General features: G+C 37.6%; 1 protein-coding gene across 1 annotated transcript in view; it reads right to left on the bottom strand.

Annotated features, from left to right (window-relative positions):
• Nucleotides 1–21,078, bottom strand: part of cass (apoptosis inhibitor cassowary) — a 22,840-nt gene extending 1,762 nt beyond the window's left edge. The window contains exons 1-10 of the mRNA XM_045766440.2: nucleotides 20,916–21,078; nucleotides 19,709–19,870; nucleotides 19,059–19,224; nucleotides 16,172–16,335; nucleotides 12,796–12,996; nucleotides 7,968–8,174; nucleotides 6,496–6,668; nucleotides 5,053–5,233; nucleotides 4,324–4,501; nucleotides 1–3,084 (exon numbers count right to left, since the gene is read on the bottom strand). The exon at nucleotides 1–3,084 is cut by the window's left edge and continues 1,762 nt beyond it. Of these exons, the coding sequence (XP_045622396.1) occupies nucleotides 2,963–3,084; nucleotides 4,324–4,501; nucleotides 5,053–5,233; nucleotides 6,496–6,668; nucleotides 7,968–8,174; nucleotides 12,796–12,996; nucleotides 16,172–16,335; nucleotides 19,059–19,224; nucleotides 19,709–19,870; nucleotides 20,916–20,984 (1,623 nt within the window). The 5' untranslated portion in view covers nucleotides 20,985–21,078 and the 3' untranslated portion in view covers nucleotides 1–2,962. The remainder of the gene's footprint in view (nucleotides 3,085–4,323; nucleotides 4,502–5,052; nucleotides 5,234–6,495; nucleotides 6,669–7,967; nucleotides 8,175–12,795; nucleotides 12,997–16,171; nucleotides 16,336–19,058; nucleotides 19,225–19,708; nucleotides 19,871–20,915) is intronic.
• Nucleotides 21,079–21,589: the final 511 nt, after the last annotated feature.

Below are 21,589 nucleotides of genomic sequence, written 5' to 3'. Positions count from 1 at the left end.
AAATGTTGACCTAGAAGAGTCCAGCTCAGGCAAAGGTAGGCAAATGAATTGTGTATCTGGAAAAAGGTTGACGAGGCAACGGAAGCACAAGATGTTTTGCCCGAAAGACAATCTGGATGGGGGCTGCTGGAACAAAATGACATGGACAGACTACAATATGAAAAAAGAAATCCACTGAAATATAAAGCAGTATTATGGAAATGTAAGAAAAACATATAAAAGCATATTATAACTAAGAGAGAGAAACACCAACATGCAGATACCTCCAAAAGCAAATCTCTAAAGACTTTTCAAATTTTTATGAACTGGTTAAATATTTTTCACTTAAAAAATTTTCTGTAAATTTAATTTCACAAAACCAGCCACCCCTGTAAGCCATAATAAATGGTCCCCATCTAAACAGCTTTTGAAAGGTCCCTCTCCTTTTCCCGTAACTGAGCCCCACAATTACACGCACACATGAAAGGCAATTACAAATCTAAATGCACTCATCCAGGAAGTGTTTTGATATGAATTTGCATATTTAGTATATAGTGGCATTCCTTGAAAAATTTCACCACTATCATCAAATATCCACTATAAGTAAGTAAGGACTACTGCAGTATGCAAATTGATCTTGAATCTCCTATAGAAACACTATGACGACAAAAGTACGCAGAGATTTCATCCTCCTATTGGTCCTATTTTTAGGCTCTACTTAGTGGTCCGCTACACTTTCTTACGCCATGTTCACTTAACAAGTAATACTGCTCAATTTCTCCCTTGTTTCCCTTTCAAGTCTGCCATTTCTATACTTTCCTTCTATTCTCTCACTGGTGTGCGCTTGCCTATTTCCAGGGCAAGCCACCAGTAACGTACACACTTATATGATCAGACTCGTCAGCACATCCAATATTTTACTACCTGAGAGCAGTTGAAATGTCTGGGGAAAACTTCCATATGAGGTCACTATCCTGCAGAGAATTTTCAGAAGCAGCGAGCCAGATGAAACTTCTGGGATAAGAATCCAATTGAAATCATGACTTGAATTCGAGGACTCACTCCAAAACAAACAAGGAATCCACCAATAGACTAAAACAAAAAAGTAATAAAATGTTCAGCAGCTAAAATATCCATGAGAAGCTGTCTACTGAAAAAACTTCATTAAGTTTCACCAATTATGGCATCATTGCATAAATCGCTGATTGCATGAATATCTGGAAATCAGCTCAAGCTTTATTAATTGAACACTAAAAGCAATCTTGACAAATCTGAAATGAAGGCAAATATGAACAAATTACAACACTACAGAAACAATGTCAGCATTGTGCTGAAGGATAATCAAAGTAGGATTCCTTTATTGCCAGAAAGGCTCTTTCTTGAACTGCATCGACTGCTAAGCATCTGTAAAATTCATTATTAAAATTTGCAATTTATAGTGAAATTAAAAATGGCCAAGGATATAAGGCAAAAACAATTGTGTCATTCGTCACTAGTCTTCAAACTCCGTATAATTTCAATTTCTTAACCAAACCTGCAAACAACAGCACACCTGAAAACAAAACATGCCGAGCTGAGTATGATTTTGCACACAAAGTCATCAGAGAAAAAAAAAACTGCATCATCCACGAGTTGCCAGTTTCTGCAGCAGGGAGTTGACGAGTGACAAACATACCGTGAAGCTGCTGAAGGACCTTCCTGTATAGCAGAACAAGCTGCCATGCCACACGAGAAGAAAATCCTTATGGTTCTTGAAGTCTTCCAACAGTCGGTTCAAAGTTTCACAAAATTATATATTAACCGAGGCACACGTTTTGAATGATGCTGAGAGAGGCCGATATAATGCCAAAAGTCTGCCGTTTTTTTACAATTTAACCTTATGCCGAGGAGCAGTTCCAAAATGTAGGTGGCCAAGGATCACATACAATATAAAAGAAAAAATTGATACAGCAATATAGAAGTTTTTTAAGATTTTGGTGTAATATCTATTATTAAGAGTAAGACTAAAAATTTGGTCATTATTACTATATATAATCAACATTTCTTGCAATCACTACACCCAGCTTAATCTTTGCTGGTTCCCCAAAGCAAGAAAAATCAAGAATAGAACACACACACTTCTTGCTCTACCAATTGCTACGTCTAGTTTACTACCTTAAGCAGTAAAGCCTGGAGAGGTTAAGCTATGGCTGCAACTTAAAAACGTACTTTGCATGATTTTGAACAAATTTAAACCATAAGACATTATTTAAAACTTTTAAAGACTTGCAGTAGCATGGTCCCATCAAACACAAAGTTAGTATTTATATTTAAAAAAGCATTTTGCAAATGGCATAGATGTCTGCCAATTTCAAATGTGCTGTCTCTTGGAATCAGCCACCTGTTTGTACCACAATGTGTTACTGTATAATCTAAATTAAGAAACGCAGCATCCGCCTCACCAAGTCACAATATTACTCAAGTTGGCCACCTACTGTCATTTATTATATAATTTATTTTCTAATTTAGTTCACAGACTAAGATGATCTCAACTGATCATATTTGGTGCTTTCAATACTTCACTAATAAATCAAATCATTAGATTTGTTCTTTCCCATCTGCTCATAGGTCTTGTGTCTTCTTGGCTTATGAATATTGTTAATGTCCAAGTTACTTTTGCTTCAGTCTTGCCCTAATATGTTGCTACAACTTGCAGTTTTTATAAACAAAAGTCAGACAAAATTTGACATACATTGTTTCTCAACAAAGCTGCAATTAACCAATGTCAAAAGTAAACTTCTGATGCCTTTTTTTCAGGTACCCTTTCAAGAACTTTAGAATCCATTAAAAAAAATTATAGGCCTTTGTGCTGTAAAATGTCTGCTGCATAATTTTGCATGTTTTTGATTTTCAGTGTTTATAGGTCCACTGTAATTTGCTTATCTACATTCCAAGTCTCTCTCTCACTTTTGTTTTTTCTGAATGTTTTCCATCACTTAATTAATTAATAGGGCCTGAAACCTCCTCGCCTTCCTCTGAAGCCTGAACGGAAGATGGACCCTCGACTGAAACTGTAGTTGAAGCCTCTCCCTCGGCCCCTGCCACGACCTCGGAAATTTGTACCAGCTGCAAAAATTAGAGAAATAAAATATTCACCAATTAAACAAATTCTGACTTTAAACTAGGTCTCTCAAATTTTTCACAATCTCAGTGGCATTAAGAAGTAAATTACCTTTATTCCATAGATAAGAGTATTTTACATGTAACATAAAAGTGCTGAACATCCATTAACATTTGAACACAATACCCAAACATTTTTATAGTTTGCAACATATGGCTATACCCAGACATCAGGCCATGTACAGAAATTTTGGATATATTGCTCAAGGTCCAAAGATAGTAACCTACTACCAGGAAACTACATGAACCAATAAAAAAGGGGCATCCCTTGCAGCAGCATATGCTATCCGAGTCCCAGCAAGCATAAGAAATATTGCCAGAACAACCATGGACATCTTCAAGAGGAAACTAGATTGTTTCCTCCAAGAGTGCTGGACCAACCGGGCTGTGGTGGATATGTGGGCATGCGGGCTCCAAGCAACAGCCTGGTGGACCAAACTCTCACAAGTCAAGCCTGGCCTCGGGCCAGGCTTGGGCAGTAGAAGAACACCCAGAACCCCATCAATCAGGTATCAAAACCTGGATTGTACCTGGATGGAACTCTGAAAGTTCTATTCCCTAAGCCCAGCTCGGAGATTGATCTAACGGGCTGCTTGAAGTGGCCCACATATCCACTACAGCTCAGTTGGTCCAGCACCTCTTGCAGAAAACTGTCCAGTTTTTACTTTTTTATTGCCACCTTTGTTCCAGCAGTTTTTCTTATATTGTTGGAAGGATACTGAACAACTGTGGACCTCCGATGTTCAAATTCGGCATTTCCTACCATATCGTTCACTCCAGTATGGTTATTTTACTGTGCAAATATGGGACCTGGCACTCCAGTAGTTTCCTTGCCCTGAACCACTTCAAAGTTCAGTACCTATGCAAAATATCTACAGACTTTGTTCATAAATTACAAGTCAATAATTATTTCTGGGGAGCCTAAATGCAATCACTTAGTGGATTCTTGCAGAATCCACCAATAATCATGCTATGATCATTGAGTGTTACTAATATACTTTATTTTTAATGTGCATGTAAATAGTATTGTTATTCTAGGGTTTAATTTTCTTGATGAATATTTCTGACATATAGTACTTCTCCATAACCCTGTGGAGGAAAGCACACACATATAATAATGCCATCCACAAACACAGGAAAATATACTCGAGCCAAAATACAAGCAATCTCCATTATCAAACTTACAGTATTGGCCTGCTCTCTGACTGTACTTGTCTCTTGGTGGAGCATAAATTGGACGCTCCTCTTTGTGACTCTTGGGGCTGTTGGAATCAAATGTGATGGGTGTGTGCCTCTTCTCTGCTCCATTTGTCATTGGTTTCCCTGCCGTAGAGGCTGGCTTCCATGAAAGAGCAATGCATGCCTGTCACAAAAAGAAGTACATCAATTTTATTGTTCTTGTACATTAGGCCAATAGTTAAAAGTCACAAATGGTAACATTAATTTATACAGATATTCCCTTTGCAACCAGGCTCAGCACTTCAAGGTAGGACTACTCTCATTCCATTTACTTCTTCCCCATCCTTGCCTTCACTTTTAATAGCCAATAAGATTTTTTTAATTTGTTTCGATGCAGATGAACAATAACCCGATCCTCTACCCGTGTCTCACGCAAAAGAAAGTAACTAGCATGCACTGTTAAAACACCCTTCCTCAGCCTTACTTAAATAATGTAATCTTACTACCCAGCTATTTAGCCCACCAAATTGTATTACTAACAAAACAGTTAATTCCATTTCACTATTATGGTTTATATCATCAATTTTATCCCATTAATCTTACATCCCACACGATGCAATATCTCATCAGTATGGGCTTTAACAAAGTCTGATCTCAAAGATCTCATTAACAGTATGGCAATATTACCTAAGAATGACAGCCATTTCACTAATACAGACAACATCAAATTCACACCTTATAGGATGGAGGCTGGTGAAAAAGGTCTTTGATGAGTATGTTGATGTTTGCTGTAGTTTTGAGAGCTATGAGCTTGATTTTATTCTCTTCTGTCTTCAGTTCTTCACCAGTTTTGTTAGCTATTGCCTCTCTCAAGCGCTTCTGATATGCTTGTGAAACTCGAGCAAAATACTGCAGCCTAGAAAACAAAAATATTTGCATGCATACTTTTAAACAAATATATAGGCAGTTGGACAGGTTATCATACAGCTTGGTGTTACAGGGATTTTTCAAATGTTCCTGCAGGTTTCTATACAGAGTTACTACCAGAGGGCAAGCCATAATTTCAAATCCTTCCAAACCCTCTCTTAGCATCACAAGTGACTGCAAACAAGGGCTCATACTAACAACTAGTTGAAATGCCTGGCCATCCATTGACCCCCACCTGGCAGAAATGTTAAGATTGGAAGCATCCAAATGATTCTGCTCTGGAAGGTACTTTCCACAGTGATACAAAGCCTTATTTATGAACTATCATATTCAGTCTCACATGGAAACAAATACTGAACCTAAAATTAAAAATAAAGGCAAAACTCATGGATGCTACAGAGTGGTGCTGCAGAAGGGAAGCACATGAATAAAGAGTACAAAACCCGTAAGAGGCTCAGCAGGTGTGCGCGCCTAAAACTACACATTGGTTGCTCAAGCAAGAACTTTTAGGAAAATAAGTATCGTTCTATGAAACTATACTTATCAACTCCCCACATCTCTCTAGTCGTCAAGCATGTATTTAACCGACCCTGCTTCCTATGTCAGATACTCGCCCTATGTAAGAACATAATAATTTTAAGCTGTCTAGTAAAACATGGCAACCTACTCAGCCATCTCTATCAACCTACTCGGCCATCTCTATCATGTCATATCCTGATATACATGTTGAATCACTTATTACAAAATTTTCTCCCTCTATAGATGCTCCAATGTTGACCAATCCACACACTAGAAAGTGAAGGGACGACGACGTTTCGGTCCGTCCTGGACCATTCTCAAGTCGATTGTGAGAATTGACTTGAGAATGGTCCAGGATGGACTGAAACGTCGTCGTCCCTACACTTTCTAGTGTGTGGTTTGGTCAACATATTTCAGCCACATTATTGTGACTCCTCGTCTGCAGATGCTCCAATATTTGCTTCCTGACACTTTCTCCAATACCTTACTAGTAATGTACATTAGTGACTTATCCCTGTTCTTGAATACTGGTCAGTACTATTTGTCTTTGTTCAGAATTGTGTGAATTTCACCAATTTCTAACATTTTATTGAGTGCCACCTGGTGGGAGGACACAGAATCTGTCCCAATATTAGAAAATATGCACCAATAAATTCTACAACAAACAGGTTTCACCATTATACATTAAGGTAAGCCTCCTAACAACAAACATATATTAAGATAGTGTTATACCTGATCCTGAAATCCTTCAACCGATCTGCATCCTCAGTCAAAAATTCAGGATTATGCTTTGCCAGCTGGTGGAAGGTGAAGAGGAGACACTCCACACGAGAGAACTCCAGGCTCACTCCTCCCTCCAGTGCTTCTGTGGCAGCATCTCCCTCTGGGGGGAGTGGCATCACCTCCTGAAAATGCAATACAACTAATTATTGCAACTTTAAATTAGATTACTTGCTTATCAATGTTAAAATACTGTACTAGTGCATTATTACAGAATTAGAAAAACTGACAATCTATTAGAAACAAAAATCAAGTGGTCCATTGGGTCTTGTTCTATAGACAACCAGGTTCTTGGACACCAGGCTGCTCATATTAGCAAGGGAAGCATGGGGACTTTATATTGACTCAAAACAGAGAAGCAAAGCAAAACAAACTTTGCATTTTAATTAGAAAGATGGAAATAAGGAAAGTAGTTTTATACCCAACGTCAATATGTGTTAATATCCAAGGACACCACCTGATGGCAACTCAGGTCATACAGCAGTCCACCCTGCCTGCCCTATCCCTCACATGCTGTCCCCAAGGTGCATCATATCCCCATGGGAAAGAAGGGCAAAGAGCGAGCACAAAGAAATGCTAAAGCTGCACAAGAAAAGAATACTTCGCTATAATTAACACAGGATATCTTGGCTGGGCCTTGGTAGGTTTCCAGTGCATACTCCACAACATGCCTTCTTTGAGATGAAAGAAACATTAAAAAAAAACAAAGGGGCCAACCCATGAGAAGAGAAGGCCAGAAACAAGACTCAGGGAAGGAGGAAGGTGGTGGTGACGGGAAAGGTGCCTTCAAGTCACACAGGACCAGAGAGGATGAGAAAATCCAACAGACAACAAGCTGCTATCACAAAGTTAGACTGCCAGAACCCCTAAGACTGAATATAAGCAGTAGACACACAGTATTAGCCACATATTTGCAAACGTCATGCACAAGCGAGTACACTTCGTACTAGCTGAAACGAACCATCCCTCAACCTGAGAAGGCCTGGCCTTTGGAACAAGATACCAAAGAAACAAGACTAAGTGAACCACAACATGAAAGAGGAGGCTAGCACAGCATGGTGCAGCTGTATACAATACCAAATACAACCAATAAGCAAAATTTCACAATTTGATTTCATAGTAATAGCTAAGTTATATAATTATAAACATTAAAACTACCCTATGAAATAAAATTAATAAATAATTGTGCCTTGAGATCCTTAACAAATCTATCACTTCAGACCAGGATGATAGTGCCTAATTGTTTGCCTTGCAAAAAATAATTTTATATATATATATTTAACATCTTTTAATAACAAACAAACAGTACATAAATTACAAGCTATTCTTAACAGTAATTATGTATATTATTATAGTCATTAAATATTTTATTCAAAATTTATCAGTACCATATCCAGGACTCTTAAAAAAAAAAAAAAACCTACCAAAAGTTTGTCGAAGATGGCCATAATTTTGGCACTTATATCTTCTAAGTTGCCAGCATGGGGAACCAGTTCTGCAATAATTTTGAGAAGATCTAGGATGAGCGCAGCATTGTTACTACCATCAGTGACAGCACCCTCCAAGTGGTCAAGAGCTGGTACAACTTCTCGCCACATGTACTCAACAAACTGAGTAGAACGCACCTGTGACTGAAATGAAAATATTTGTGTGTATTAGATGGGAATAAATACAGTTAACACTGGTAAGCATAATAGTGATAACTAGAGTAAACTAAATTTTATGCACAACAATGATACAGTACTGGGACCAGATTCACGAAGCAGTTACACAAGCACTTACAAACGTGTACATCTTTCCTCAATCTTTGACGGCTTTGGTTACATTTATTAAACAGTTTACAAGCATGAAACTTGCCAATCAACTGTTGTTATTGTCATAAACAGCCTCCTGGTGCTTCGGAGCTCATTAACTGTTTAACAATTGTAAACAAACCCGCCAAAGATTGTGAAAAGATGTACAGGTTTGTAAGTGATTGTGTAACTGCTTAATGAATCTGGCCCCTGGTATTTTAGCTTTGCACAGCAAGATATTTAAGTAGAAAATTTACTGATGTGTGTGAGAAAGTTATGCTGGTGGAGAGACAAAGTTCTCAAATATGAATGATGAAATGCTAGGAGTGGGTGGTCAGTTTAACCCTTTCATTGTGTAAGTTACAAAATGCATTATCTGTATGCACTCTGAAAAATAAGTACTGTACAGGCATACCTCAGTTTAAGAGTTTAATTGGTTCCTGGAGACGCCTCGTATTCCGAAAACTCGCATTCCGAAGCTAATTTCCCCATAAGAAATAAAGGGAAATGAATTAATCCGTTCCCGACTACCCCAAAAACCCCACATCAAACTAAATTTTTATGCCTAATTCATCTAAATAAACCTACAAAACTATGTTCAAGTTATTACTTACCTTGCTGTTGAATGCTGTAGGCGTATGGAAGATGGTGAGGAGGTGGGAGGAAGAGAGGAGTTACTGTTTGGAAGGGGAGTCCCCTTCCATTATCACATCAGGCAGTGAGGACTTCACTGGTATGCACACTCTGGCACATTTTGCCTGCATACCACTAGGACTTGCTTGTTTTACTAAGAATTTGTCTAATGACACTTGTTTTTCCCTACATTTTAACACTTGTCTGTAGTAAGACATCACATTATCATTTAAAAGGTCAATGCAACGGCCTGCTACAGCTTTATCTGGGTGAGTTTTTTCAACAAAACTTTGCAGTTCTTCCCATACTTCACACATTTTCTTAATCAAGAAGGGACATCCTCTACTGCCTCTACTCACAGCTATTTTCTTAGGTTGAACCTTGCCAATGGCTTTCTTGAGACCCATGGCAAGATATATAATGACAACTTTTATGCTCAAATGGCCAAAAAACCGATAAAAAACTGTAAATCCTTGTGAAGAATTCAGGTGGGATAGTCACTGGACACGAGACACTGGTAAACTGAGGCGCGATCGCCATGCCACCACGCGCCAGTCGGCCTGTACACGTATCAACAAACTCGCGTCCCGAGGTAACCCTCGCCTTCCGAGACATATTTTTGGAGTAAATCCTGCTCGTCTTCCGAAAAACTCGCATACAGGGACACTCGTATTCCGAGGTACCACTGTATTAAAAACAAGGCTTTTGTCATTCTATATTTTTAAAAACTATGCAATGAGCACATGAAAAATGTTCCAAAAATCATGTCACTTTTTAAGATGGTAGATGTTTACTGGAGATTTTAAAGTACCAATTGGGAACCTGTATCCCAGTTTCAAATGTAACAAACTACCTAAAACATCTAATGATGTTATGCACATTTAAAGTGAGTATTACCTGGATTGCCTGATAAGGAATTTGAGAATATGGTGCACAAAGGAAGTAAAGCAGTTAGTGCTATGGTTTGAAAGAAAACGACAAATAGATGCCGCCAAAGGATGCACAAAGAGGTGATGGTGCTCTCACTTAAGAATGCGGGATAATTGTGGTATGAATATAAATAAAGAATTAGAGATATGGACATTCTGAGAAGCACTTTTGATATTAGGAGAATAGTTAGAAATGAAAATGTCATAAAAGGACATAGAGTTCAAAAGTCAATAAACGACAAGACTGAGGAAAGTGCACTGAAATAGTTTAGAATGTGGAGTTCTAATAAAATGGTGTTTATAGGAAGAGATATCTAGCTTGCGCTCAATGCCCTAGCTATTGTAGGTCTACCTGGTCAATTTATACCTCCTAACATTCAAGGGCTGTGCCACACTTGTGATTATAGCTGCAAATAATGGTTGCTCCGCTGCCTCCGATTCAAGATCATTCTATTTACTTAGCACTCTCACATGTATTTCTTCATTTCTTTGGCTCATCTGTGTTTCCAATTTATACCCGTGCTCATTTTGTTCACTCTTATTGGAAAGGAACAGCCACTTGAATGTTGTGATCATATTATTAATCTTCTGTCATTAAATGTAGCCTTCTTGGTAGGTTTTCATCATTGATCCTTCTCATCTCTAAAATGCATCCTGTGGCATATCTTTGGACCACTCAATTGTGCTGAACTTTTATATGCTATCAAAAACAAACAATAATAAGGCACAATAAATGACAACTCTTTTGAAGATGGTGATACAGCTGAACGAGTGTGCAGCCCTCCAAAATTTCTGCATCACATTCCTTTAAATTTCACTGTTTTTTGAACAATATAAGCCTACATAAATTTGACCATGATCTACATATCAGCAGCCTCCCTTCCCCATATTATCCATCTGAGATATCTTAAATGTTAAGCATTATGAAACTCTGGCAAATTCTATACACCCTTAGAAAAAACTAAGGAATATAGAAAACAGTATATAGAAAATGCCAAAATTAAGAATACACTCATTGATAGCATTATAAGCATCATGAATACTGCACAGAACTCTTCTCCCATTTCAGTTTTTACACGAATTAGCAAATTTTTCAATAAAGATAACTTGTTTAACCCTTAAACTGCGCATGGCGTATATATACGCCATGAGTAACATGTCCCATGGTGCGCATGGCGTATATATACGCCATAGGGTGCCAGGCCTGATTCAAATGGCCCGTGGCTACACGGGGTTCACAGTAGCTTCCTCAGGGCTCTTGTAAACAGATGCCATTTAAAAAAAAAATCGTGGGCAATATTCTCAGGTGTGAGAGGCACAGTACTGTTGGAGCAACCAAGGCCGGCGCACGCAGCATGAGCGAACAGCATTGATGTTCAGCTTGTGACCACAGCATCGCCGAAAAATGTCAAAATAAATATATAATTGTTATTATTTAGCGATGACAATATTACAGATGACCAATGACTGTGATATAAATAACCAGGGTTGTGATAATAGCAGGATTGTTGTAATAATTAGCCCTGTGGGAGGAGTGATGCCGAGAGACGGAGGGAGACAGCATTGTTTACTGACTGTGTGGCCACCTGTTATTGTTTGCATTCACCATACCAGGTCAGTGGTTCTCTATGGTGAACACAAATGTAGATACTTATATATAATGTGTGTATTAGTGTAATAACAGCAAAAGGATTATGCTGGGAGAAAGCCATATGGGTGACGGAGGTGACGTCGTCTGCACGATTTGTCTAGCTGTTTAGAGGGTGGCCACTATGCTCTTTGGGCGCACTACAAGCTTAGGTGTACAGTTACGGTGCATAAAACATGTAGATATTTATATATAATGTGTATATAGGGTAATAACACTGCAAAAGGTATTGTTGGGGGAGAAAGTTTAGTGCGTGTGACCTTGATAGAGTGAGGGATCCGCCAGCCACCATCTGTGTATAGCGACGACTCTTAGTGCCTGAACTAACTATATAAGCTTAGCTGTACAGTTGTGGTGAACAAAATATACACATACTTATATATAACGTCTGTATATAGTGTAATAACACCACAACTGGTATTGTTGGGGGAGAAAGTTTAGTGCGTGTGTTGAGGGAGTGGCAGCGAGTGGCTGGCTGGTGTGTGGCGGTAACTCCTCGTTGCTTTTCGACTCTCAATACCAACTTCGTGGTTCGTTATGGTGACCAAAATATGCAGATACTTATATATAACCTGTGTATAGAGTGTAATAGCAGCAAAACTATTTGTTTATTGTTTTATAAACATAATAATTGAATCACTAATATGCACATCATACTTTTGAGTATAGCAATTATTAACCACTTTTATTATATAAATATATTACAATACACACTATTGAATAATATTACTGCAAAAAAACTAAGAAAAAATCAATCGGAGACATTGAAACAATTAGGTAATAATATCTTTGTGGCAACTCCCATCTGTCAACGCGGGTGACGCTGACCGGGTCTGACGACCGCTCAGTCAACGCCCACTTTTTGCCAGACTTCCTCGGTCAATTGCGCCCAAAATATGTCGCCTACGATTTTTTTTTTATTTTTTCCGTGCTTAGGGGACACAAATTAACATGTTTAGAAGACGAAAATTTTTTTTTGAATTTTTTTTTTTCTTGCGCACAGGGGTGTAAATATCCCAAGGACCCCTGAGCAGTGTAAGGGTTAATAAGTGTCACTGAATGTAATTTACTGAACTTAACTCCAACCTCCTATGCACACACACAAACTGAGCTTGCCCAGCTTTGCTTCAGCTCTATGCAAAGAATTTACTTGTCATGAATGTGAGTGCAGTTTAGAACACAAAATTTAATTAATGTCATGAATGTGAATGTAGTTTACAACACAAAATTTAATTAATAAATGTCTTACTGAAAAATATGGCAGGGCCTGCTTGGTGCAAGATGTTAGACGATGCACGCTCTCCACATCAGACGGGTCCAGAGGCCGAGTGAAGTCCACCTGCTCCGACACAAGATCAACCAACTGTTGGTAACCTTTCACAGTCTGGCAGGTTTTTAATTCTCGAAGGATGCCCATCACTAAAGTGAATTCATCTTCTGATGATGCTACCTAAAATTAAGTTAATATACATTAACAAAGAAAATGTAAAACTGATTATACCAAAACTAAGAATTTAAATCTTCTCTAACTCCTGACTGAAGGACTGTCAAATTTAACACTAAATTTGTGATGTTTGAACATGTTAAAATCTGTCCTTTATTTATGTATGTTCATACTACAGCATCAGTATATGAATATATGTATGGAACAACCAACTTGGCTTTCCTTTGTAGTACGTGTATAAAAATATACTTACTGTAATTTTGTTTATATTTTTAATAGGGAAGGGAGTACCACATCTGGCTGGAAAAGGGGGACCCTTAGCCTTGCAGGAAAGCACACCCAATGCATTAGAAGGGATGTTTAGGTCTCTTCCAATACAGTTTCTATGTTCTTTTCTCCTACCACTCCCTTCCATGATTTCTACTTTATTAGATATTTAAAGGTTACAAGATGTACATAGGTTAATACAATGAGTGTTTAAAGGTTATGGATCTCTTGGATCTCCTCTGCTTCTGGACAATAAATATACAGTACAACCTCGATTCAACGTACCCCGATTCAACGAATTTCCGGTTAGTTCGCACACTTTTCAGGCCGGATTTACTCACCCGGTTCGACGAACAATGGTTCGCCGAAGCGGGGGATGTTCGGATTTGCTTACGACGTCCAGACAGAGTTCATAGATTGGTGGAAAACTTTCACATTCTTTCACAGATTACAATTATTAATTCCTTCATATGACACATTCGATCACACAAGTGGACCACACAAGTGGATCGCACAAGTGGTCCACATTTGGTTCACAAGCTTATGATGTTGGGACAGAGTTCACAGAGTGGTGGAAAACTTTACCATACCATCACAGATTACAACTAATAATTCCTTCATAAGACAAGTTGGATCACACAAGTGGACCACACAACAAGTGAATCATGGACCAACACCAGCCAGAGTCGTCCACACAAGTGAACGACTGAGTTTCAATGATTTTCGTTCACCGATTGGTCGCACACGTATCTTTGTAAATTAATTCAAAGGTTGAAACGTGAATAGCTAGCTAATGTGTTGAAATCTTCTTATATACATTTTCTGTGATGAAACAAGACGAGTGAGGGTGAACAGATAAGGGAATATTGTAGTCTAAACTTCACTTTACAGCGAGGTTTCACTCACTTTCGTCTGTGTTGTCATAGTTCAGTGATCCATGACTTTGAATGTTTCACATTAATAAATCATTTCTAAAACTGGTGTTTTAATAACTCTTTATTATCCTAATTAAACTAAACTAAATAAAACAAAAAATATACTGTAATATGATAGATATCTGTTAAAGTATTTGAGAAATTATTCACGTTATTGGCGGCACAACTCCAGCACGAGTGGACGGGTTTAATCCCTGTCCACACAACACCATGCTTGTTTTGTACGATTTCGTCGCCACAGTTCGGTGATCTACGGCTTCGAAATAATAAAATTAATAAATCAGTTCCAAAGTATTTTTTATAGCTCTTATTACCGTAATAATGTTGCTAAACTAAATATGTAACCCAACAATATATAATTTAATGTAAATCGAATACTTGAGAGAAATTTATGTTACTGGAAATCGAACATAGCACCAGGCGGTGTTTTGTTCGATTTCGTTGCCACAGTTCAGTGACCTACGACTTCGAAATAATAAAATTAATAAATCAGTTCCAAAATAAGTATTTTTTATAGGTCTTATTATCGTAATAATGTTGCTAAACTAAATATATAACCCAAAAATATATAATTTGATTTAAATTGAATATTTAAGAGAAATTTATGTTACTGGATCTGGCTTAAACACCAGCCTACTGAAGCGTGTACGTATAGACTTAGTCTGTGTTTGTACAGTATGCACCCAGTGCCCTTAGCTTTGTCTGCGATTGGCGTACAGTATTTATCCGCCAGTGGAAGAATAATTGTGGAATTGACCATTTTTTACTACAGCTCTTTGGTTATAAAACAAAATGTCTCAGGGGCTTACTAATAGTGCCTTATTAATGCCAAAAATGAAGCAATATTGTGCAAGAACTAATAGCAGAAAATTAACCAGCACAAGAACAGCCGTACCCAGCACGAGAACAGCCGTACCCAGCACGAGAACAGCCGTACCCAGCAAGAGAACAGTCATACCAAGCACGAGAACAGCCGAACCCAGCACGAGAACAGCCGAACCCAGCACGAGAACAGCCGTACCCAGCACGAGAACAGCCGTACCCAGCACGAGAACAGCCGTACCCAGCACGAGAACAGCCGTACCCAGCACGAGAACAGCCGTACCCAGCACTGGTACAACAGCCGTACCCAGCACGAGCACAGTTGTACCCAGCACTGGTACAACAGCAGCCAGCACCAGCTCAGATGCAGCTGAACCCACAGTAGCAGTGAGCATCAACAAAGCTGATGCAAACATCTAAAAACATCGTGTGTGGCGTGAACAGTTAGAACAAGTGTTAAATTTAAGTGTGTACACAGTGTTAAAATTAAAGTTGCAGTAATTTTAGTGTACAATAGTTTTCATGAACTGTATTGTAGTACTCAACATACAGCAGAACTACTTTTAATCAACACAGTGCTAACGGCATAATGCCCTGCAGTACGTATTTACTGTACAGCATTCACAAAGTCACGAAACTTCTAGATGGACATAACTTCAACAATAAGGTAAATTTATGAATTACAGTATTTTTTAGTAGAGAAGTAATATATAGGTACAGTATGTAATATGATAATGCATTTTTATTGTGTACAAGAAAAAAAAAAGACTGGCACAAACGCCTCCTGAAGGTCACCTCTTGCAACGAATCCAACGCTCCAACGAACTGGGGTTGGTCCCATATAGTACGTTGAATCGAGGTTGTACTGTATTTACTAATGTACTGTAAATATATTTTATTTCCAGAGGGAATGACAGTCTTACAAGAAATTTCTATCAGACGTGCTGCAGTGTATACATTTAATAATGAGTTATGAGTACCACTGGCCTGACTGATCAAGCTTTTAACCTAGTAAGAGATCTCACCATAGTTGTGATAACCACCATAAACAACAAAATATATTGTACCATACTATAACTACCAACATCCATGCTGTCACATATCAGAACACACACGAACACACACAGAAAATGGTGCATCAATATACTTTAAATTACCTGCAACACCTTTTTTGCTTCAGTGAGAATGAGAGTTTCAACTTCCGATGTGAAAACTTGTGACCCAAGTGACCTTATCTTTGTATGAAGAAAACGGATGCACCTCTCCCGTACTATCTCATCTTCACTATGTTCAATCTGGTAAAACAACCCAGTCAGCGTTCCTGTCAGAGAATTGAAGATAAATTAAGATAATATATTTTCCCAGAGGAAAACTAAAGACAACTGGCCTAAAAACTTATACAAATTAGAAGTACAATTAAGTTAATATAAACATCTTAAGATTCCATTAATTTAGATGGTTGATTTATGGAACAAATTACAGAACAGTGGCCCCTCCGTTTACGAATTTAATCCATTCCCAGAGATGGTTCGTAACCTGAAAATTCGCAACCCGAAACTAATTTTCCCTCAAGAAATAAAGTAAATTGAATTAATCCGTTTCACACTCCCAAAAATATTAACTTCAAAAAACAGTTCATACCTAATACACACAAATATTTAGTACTATAGTATGAACAAGTTATAGCTTACCTTTATTGATGACTTTTGTTGGCAAGGAGAGGTGTTAGTGTTTGGAAGGAGAGTCCCTTTCCATTACATCATCAAGCACTGATTAAATCTCTGGGGTACTCTCCTACATTTTGCAGGCATACCACTAGGAACTGGTTGCGGCTCACTGCTTGCTTGTCTTACTAAGAATCTATCTAAAGACAAATGAACAAATCCACAAGGGCCGTGACGAGGATTCGAACCTGCGTCCGGGAGCATCCCAGACGCATGTCTATCTTAAGACTTTTTTCCCCCCAACATTTTAACACTTGTCTGTAGTGAGACATCACATTGTCATTTATAAGGTCAATGCAACGACCTGCTAAGTTTTATCTGGGCGAGCCTTATCAGCAAAATCTTGCAATTCTTCCCATACTGCACAAATTTTCTAAATTAATGAGGAAGAGACATCCTCTACTGCCTCCTCCTCCCCCTGAAGATTTGTTGTATGTACTGCCTAGCTAGTACAACAACCCGTGTATCATTTTCATATTTTACAAATGGTTGTTTTTGTCTATGGTCATCCTCACATGTGTTTTCTTAGGTTGAACCTTACCACTGACTTTTTTGGGACCCATGGCTTGATATATAATAATTACTTTTATGTTCAAAACCCTAAAAAGTGGAAAATCAATTAAATTCTTTTCAAAGTTCAATTGACATTAGACGGGAGGCACATGTAAACTGAAGCGCAGGCGACCGTGCCACCAGGAACCACGCACTCGGTTACCAATAAGCGTATCAACAAGCTACATAACTTGAGGCAAAGCTCTTAACCCGATTCAAATTTTACTAAGAAAATGTAAAATTTGGCTCATAACCCCAAAAAAATCACAAAGAGGGACATTCATAAGCTGAGGTGTCACTCATTGGGTAACATAATAGATGTGAAATTAGTGCACACCTGTTAAACGCTAACAACCCCTGGTGCACAAGAAAAAACCTGGGATTTCCCCTGGTTTGAGTGGAAACACCACTCGTCTGGTGTTTCACGAGTGTTTTGTCCTGGGTTCATATCCTGGACGGGAAGGATTTACTGGACATCAATCCTTAACCGTGGTCTCTGTTTACCCAACAGTAAAATGAGTACATGGTTGTTAAACGATTTGGTGGGGTCATATTCTGGAGAACATAGGATAAAGGACTTGTAAAAAATGCTATGTATGCTAATGGCTGTACAAGAATGCAAGAACTCTTGTATATATAAATAAATAAATACATAAATACATAAATAAATAAATAAAAAAATAAAAAAAAGTTCCTTCTAATATTGTTAAAATGCATTTTCAGATCAAGGGGAAAAAATTGACATACTTTGGCTGGAATGGAGCAAGGAAGCTTGCAATATACAGGTGTTGACAGTAGTCGCCCGCAGGCGTCTGCTTCAGCATAGCCGTATGGAGATTTGCCACAGATACTGTATTATTACTTAATTATTTCACTGTCTCATTAGTTTTTTCTCTGGATTTTTGCAGTACAGTAACATTATTCAATAGCGAGTAATATGATCAATTTATATAATGTGTGGACCATCGCTATACTCAAAAATATAAAATGTGGAAGACTTCTTCGTGTAAATCTTTACATAAATTTCACAAAGTACATATATGTGGGTTTTTATCCAATACTATCATTATTTGTACAGAATGTACAGAATATTTGTACACACATTTATGTCACTAATATAAGTTAAATAATATAATTTTATAAGGGAACATAAGTTGTCATTTCAAGATGCTTAGATGGACTAACAATGGCAGTGCTGTAGGTGCCTGTCTTGTGCTGTGAACATCATTGTGTTCACTGATATCTGAACATTGTACATCATTTTTATTTCAGAATTGAAGAATTGCATTGTAAATATATTTTGCAATGAATTGGTCAACTTTTCAAGAATTCTCTAATAAAAAGTGAGTTTTCTCACCAACTCGCTAGACACTAAATAAATTTTGCCTTTATTGCCATGCTTTGTGAAATACAATACTGTATCTGGAACAGCTTGATGCAACCAAGGTATCCTGACATAAGCATGGCACCACCCTGGTGCCGGTCTCTACACAAATGGATATTTTACCCAACTTCCATATACTGTACAGTATTTACAGTACTATAACATGTAGAATGTTTATAATTCTATAATATATAATTATAAACATGTAGAATGTTTATAATTCTATAATATATAATTCTAAACATGTAGAATGTATATAATACTATACTATGGATTTAATATTATAAGATATTAAAATTTTGATTCTAAGGTAAAGTAATGTTAGCAAAAAATATGGGTTGTGGACAAAGACTATCCACTACATATATAAGAAAACTTGCAAACCTTTAGGATCTGTTTTCAGGAGAGAGACAAGGGAGTTTTGTACAGTTGCCAGCTCAGCCTGGTCTTCCATCTGCAGCAGCTGGGCCAAGATGTCTGCTACCTTTGGTACCAACTCTGTATGACCTCTGCACAAAGTTGGTAGATCTTTAATGGCCTGTTTACGAATCTAAAAGGAGAGGAAGAGAAATCATGAAATTTTGGGTAATAATGCTTAAATAGGTCATAATTTTAGAGTTTAGTTTGTGTAGGATATGACAGTGTGTATGCATAACTGTTTTGCCACACAAAACTTATTCACACTGGCATTTTTAACTAGAATTTTATAAGTATGGTATTTATGCTAAATATGCTGTTGCCAATGTAGTAAAAGGTAACTGGCTAATTTTGCAAACTTTTACATTACAATATTCTACAAATTAGTTTTCATCATCATGTAATATAATTTACTGCATTATTTGTTTATGTACAAATATAGCTCTTAGTATAGCTTACATATAATGTAAGAAACTTGACCTTCACAGTGAATAACATTATAACTTAACACATTAATCCTAACCAGTTTACTATGTACACTATGAATATGAAGATTAAATAATTGCTTTCCTTAAAATACTGTATATCACATTTTGTCCCAAACACTTGAAACTTACCGTAACCTCGTCATCTTCACACAAATCAAACAAAGCATTTAGAGCTTGCTCCTGATGTGATGGAAAATACTGAAAGAAGCGTGCAATAAACTGTGAAGTGAGTCGTCTTTCTCCCGTACCACCTTTCACCCCAGTCAGTATTTCTGCAAACTCTGTGTCATGCTGAAAGAAAATATATATAATGAAATAAGAACAAATTATGATTTTTTTAAACACATTATAGTGTAACATCTACACATGATCATATGAATAAGGTAAATACCACAATTGTCATTTATACAAAACCTATCCTTGCCATGCATAAGAATTGATGGCAAGTCCTTTGCACTATAAAATAAAAACAACAGAATTACCACTTTGGCTCAACACTTGATCAGCATTTCTGAACCTTTGTACCCTTGATATAATTTTGGGTTGCACTTTATGTTGCCAAAAGGAGTCTATTTGTCTTAGCTTTTTATGTTGGTTAAATGAGAAAAATTAAACAAAAATAACTCTTCTACATTTGCATATGATTTAATTAGCCCTTTTATTAGTTTCTCTTGTGGAACCTCTAGTTACCTTAAGGTTCCACAGAGCCCCACATGAGAATTGCTGGGAGAGGGAAAGAATGGTGCTAATCACTTTAACCATTAAGAATTGAACTTTGTCCTGCATGAAGTGAGGCTGTAGCAGGGAAGGTGAGTTGGGGACTACCTAAGTAGATGCTCGCAAACTCATAAACCAGTATCAACACATGCTACCTCATTTAGTAGTAGATAACCTTCCATCAGCACCAGATCCAAATTGAAATTACATTTACAAAGTATTCTGCACCTAGATTAAAAAAAAACAGGAATCACAAGTTACTAAAATGCAGTTAACAACATTCCCCCATAACGTACAGGAATTCTAAACTTGCAACAGGAACCGTACTTGTTTACCGGCCAGCTCCTGAACCCTGACATCACCCAGGCGATCACGCTCCTACCACTCACAACAGTATAGTCACGTTCAACATGTAATAGTTCCTCCCTCCAACATAAACGACTCATTACCCAGCACGGAGCGGCCTGCACCACCCACCATACAGCTGTATGTCACTCAACATACAGCTGCTGGGACTTTGCGGTGGCCGCCACGACCCCCAAGCTAAGCTCGCCCGCCACCACTCAACCATCACAACACGCCCACACAAGGCTTTATACACATCAAACTCACGACCTACCTCGCCTGCCTTGTCTTTGGCGTCTGCTATTATGTTGTATAACACATACAACCTGTCGACGTTGGCCATATTTACAAGCCGAGAGCAATCCCACGAGAACTTGCTGGCTGTTAGACTTGTCCAAACGTAAACACGGTGTGCCGACCCTCGCCACCCGCTAAGGTACAACTAACATAACATCCCATATATCTATCAATTCCTTAATGTTTTAGCAAAATTAATTCAAATAAACAATTTTATTATTATTTAGAGTCAATATATTTACTATATTTATTATTTTTGTAAGTTATTATTCAGTATTTTCGTCGAGTATTAACTTTAGTTAAGAGTATGAGAAAGACTGACAGACAAAACACGAATTATATCGTGTTTTAATTTTGTTTACGGAGAGATAGTTGAAGTTCTGTTAATATTGTTCTCATACATATATTATAAATCTATTTAATCTACTTAAAACGTCACTATTTTAGAAATTATTAATATTACACTTTGTTTCTATTTATAAATATTTGACAGAAACGCTTACAGACGCTGTCATAGTTCTCAGTTCCCAACATTCCCTAACATATATATTCTTGCATTGCTTTATATCTCAAAGACAGAAAAAAGATATATACATCGAGAGGTATATCCCTCTTTTCGGTTAATATACACAGAGAATTTACTTTAGTTCT

The sequence above is a fragment of the Procambarus clarkii genome, chromosome 81 (assembly GCF_040958095.1).
Source record: "Procambarus clarkii isolate CNS0578487 chromosome 81, FALCON_Pclarkii_2.0, whole genome shotgun sequence".
NCBI classification, from domain to species: Eukaryota; Metazoa; Arthropoda; class Malacostraca; order Decapoda; family Cambaridae; genus Procambarus; species Procambarus clarkii.
The sequence above is the reverse complement of the archived record's forward strand: the minus strand, read 5'-3'. Positions and strand labels throughout refer to the sequence as shown.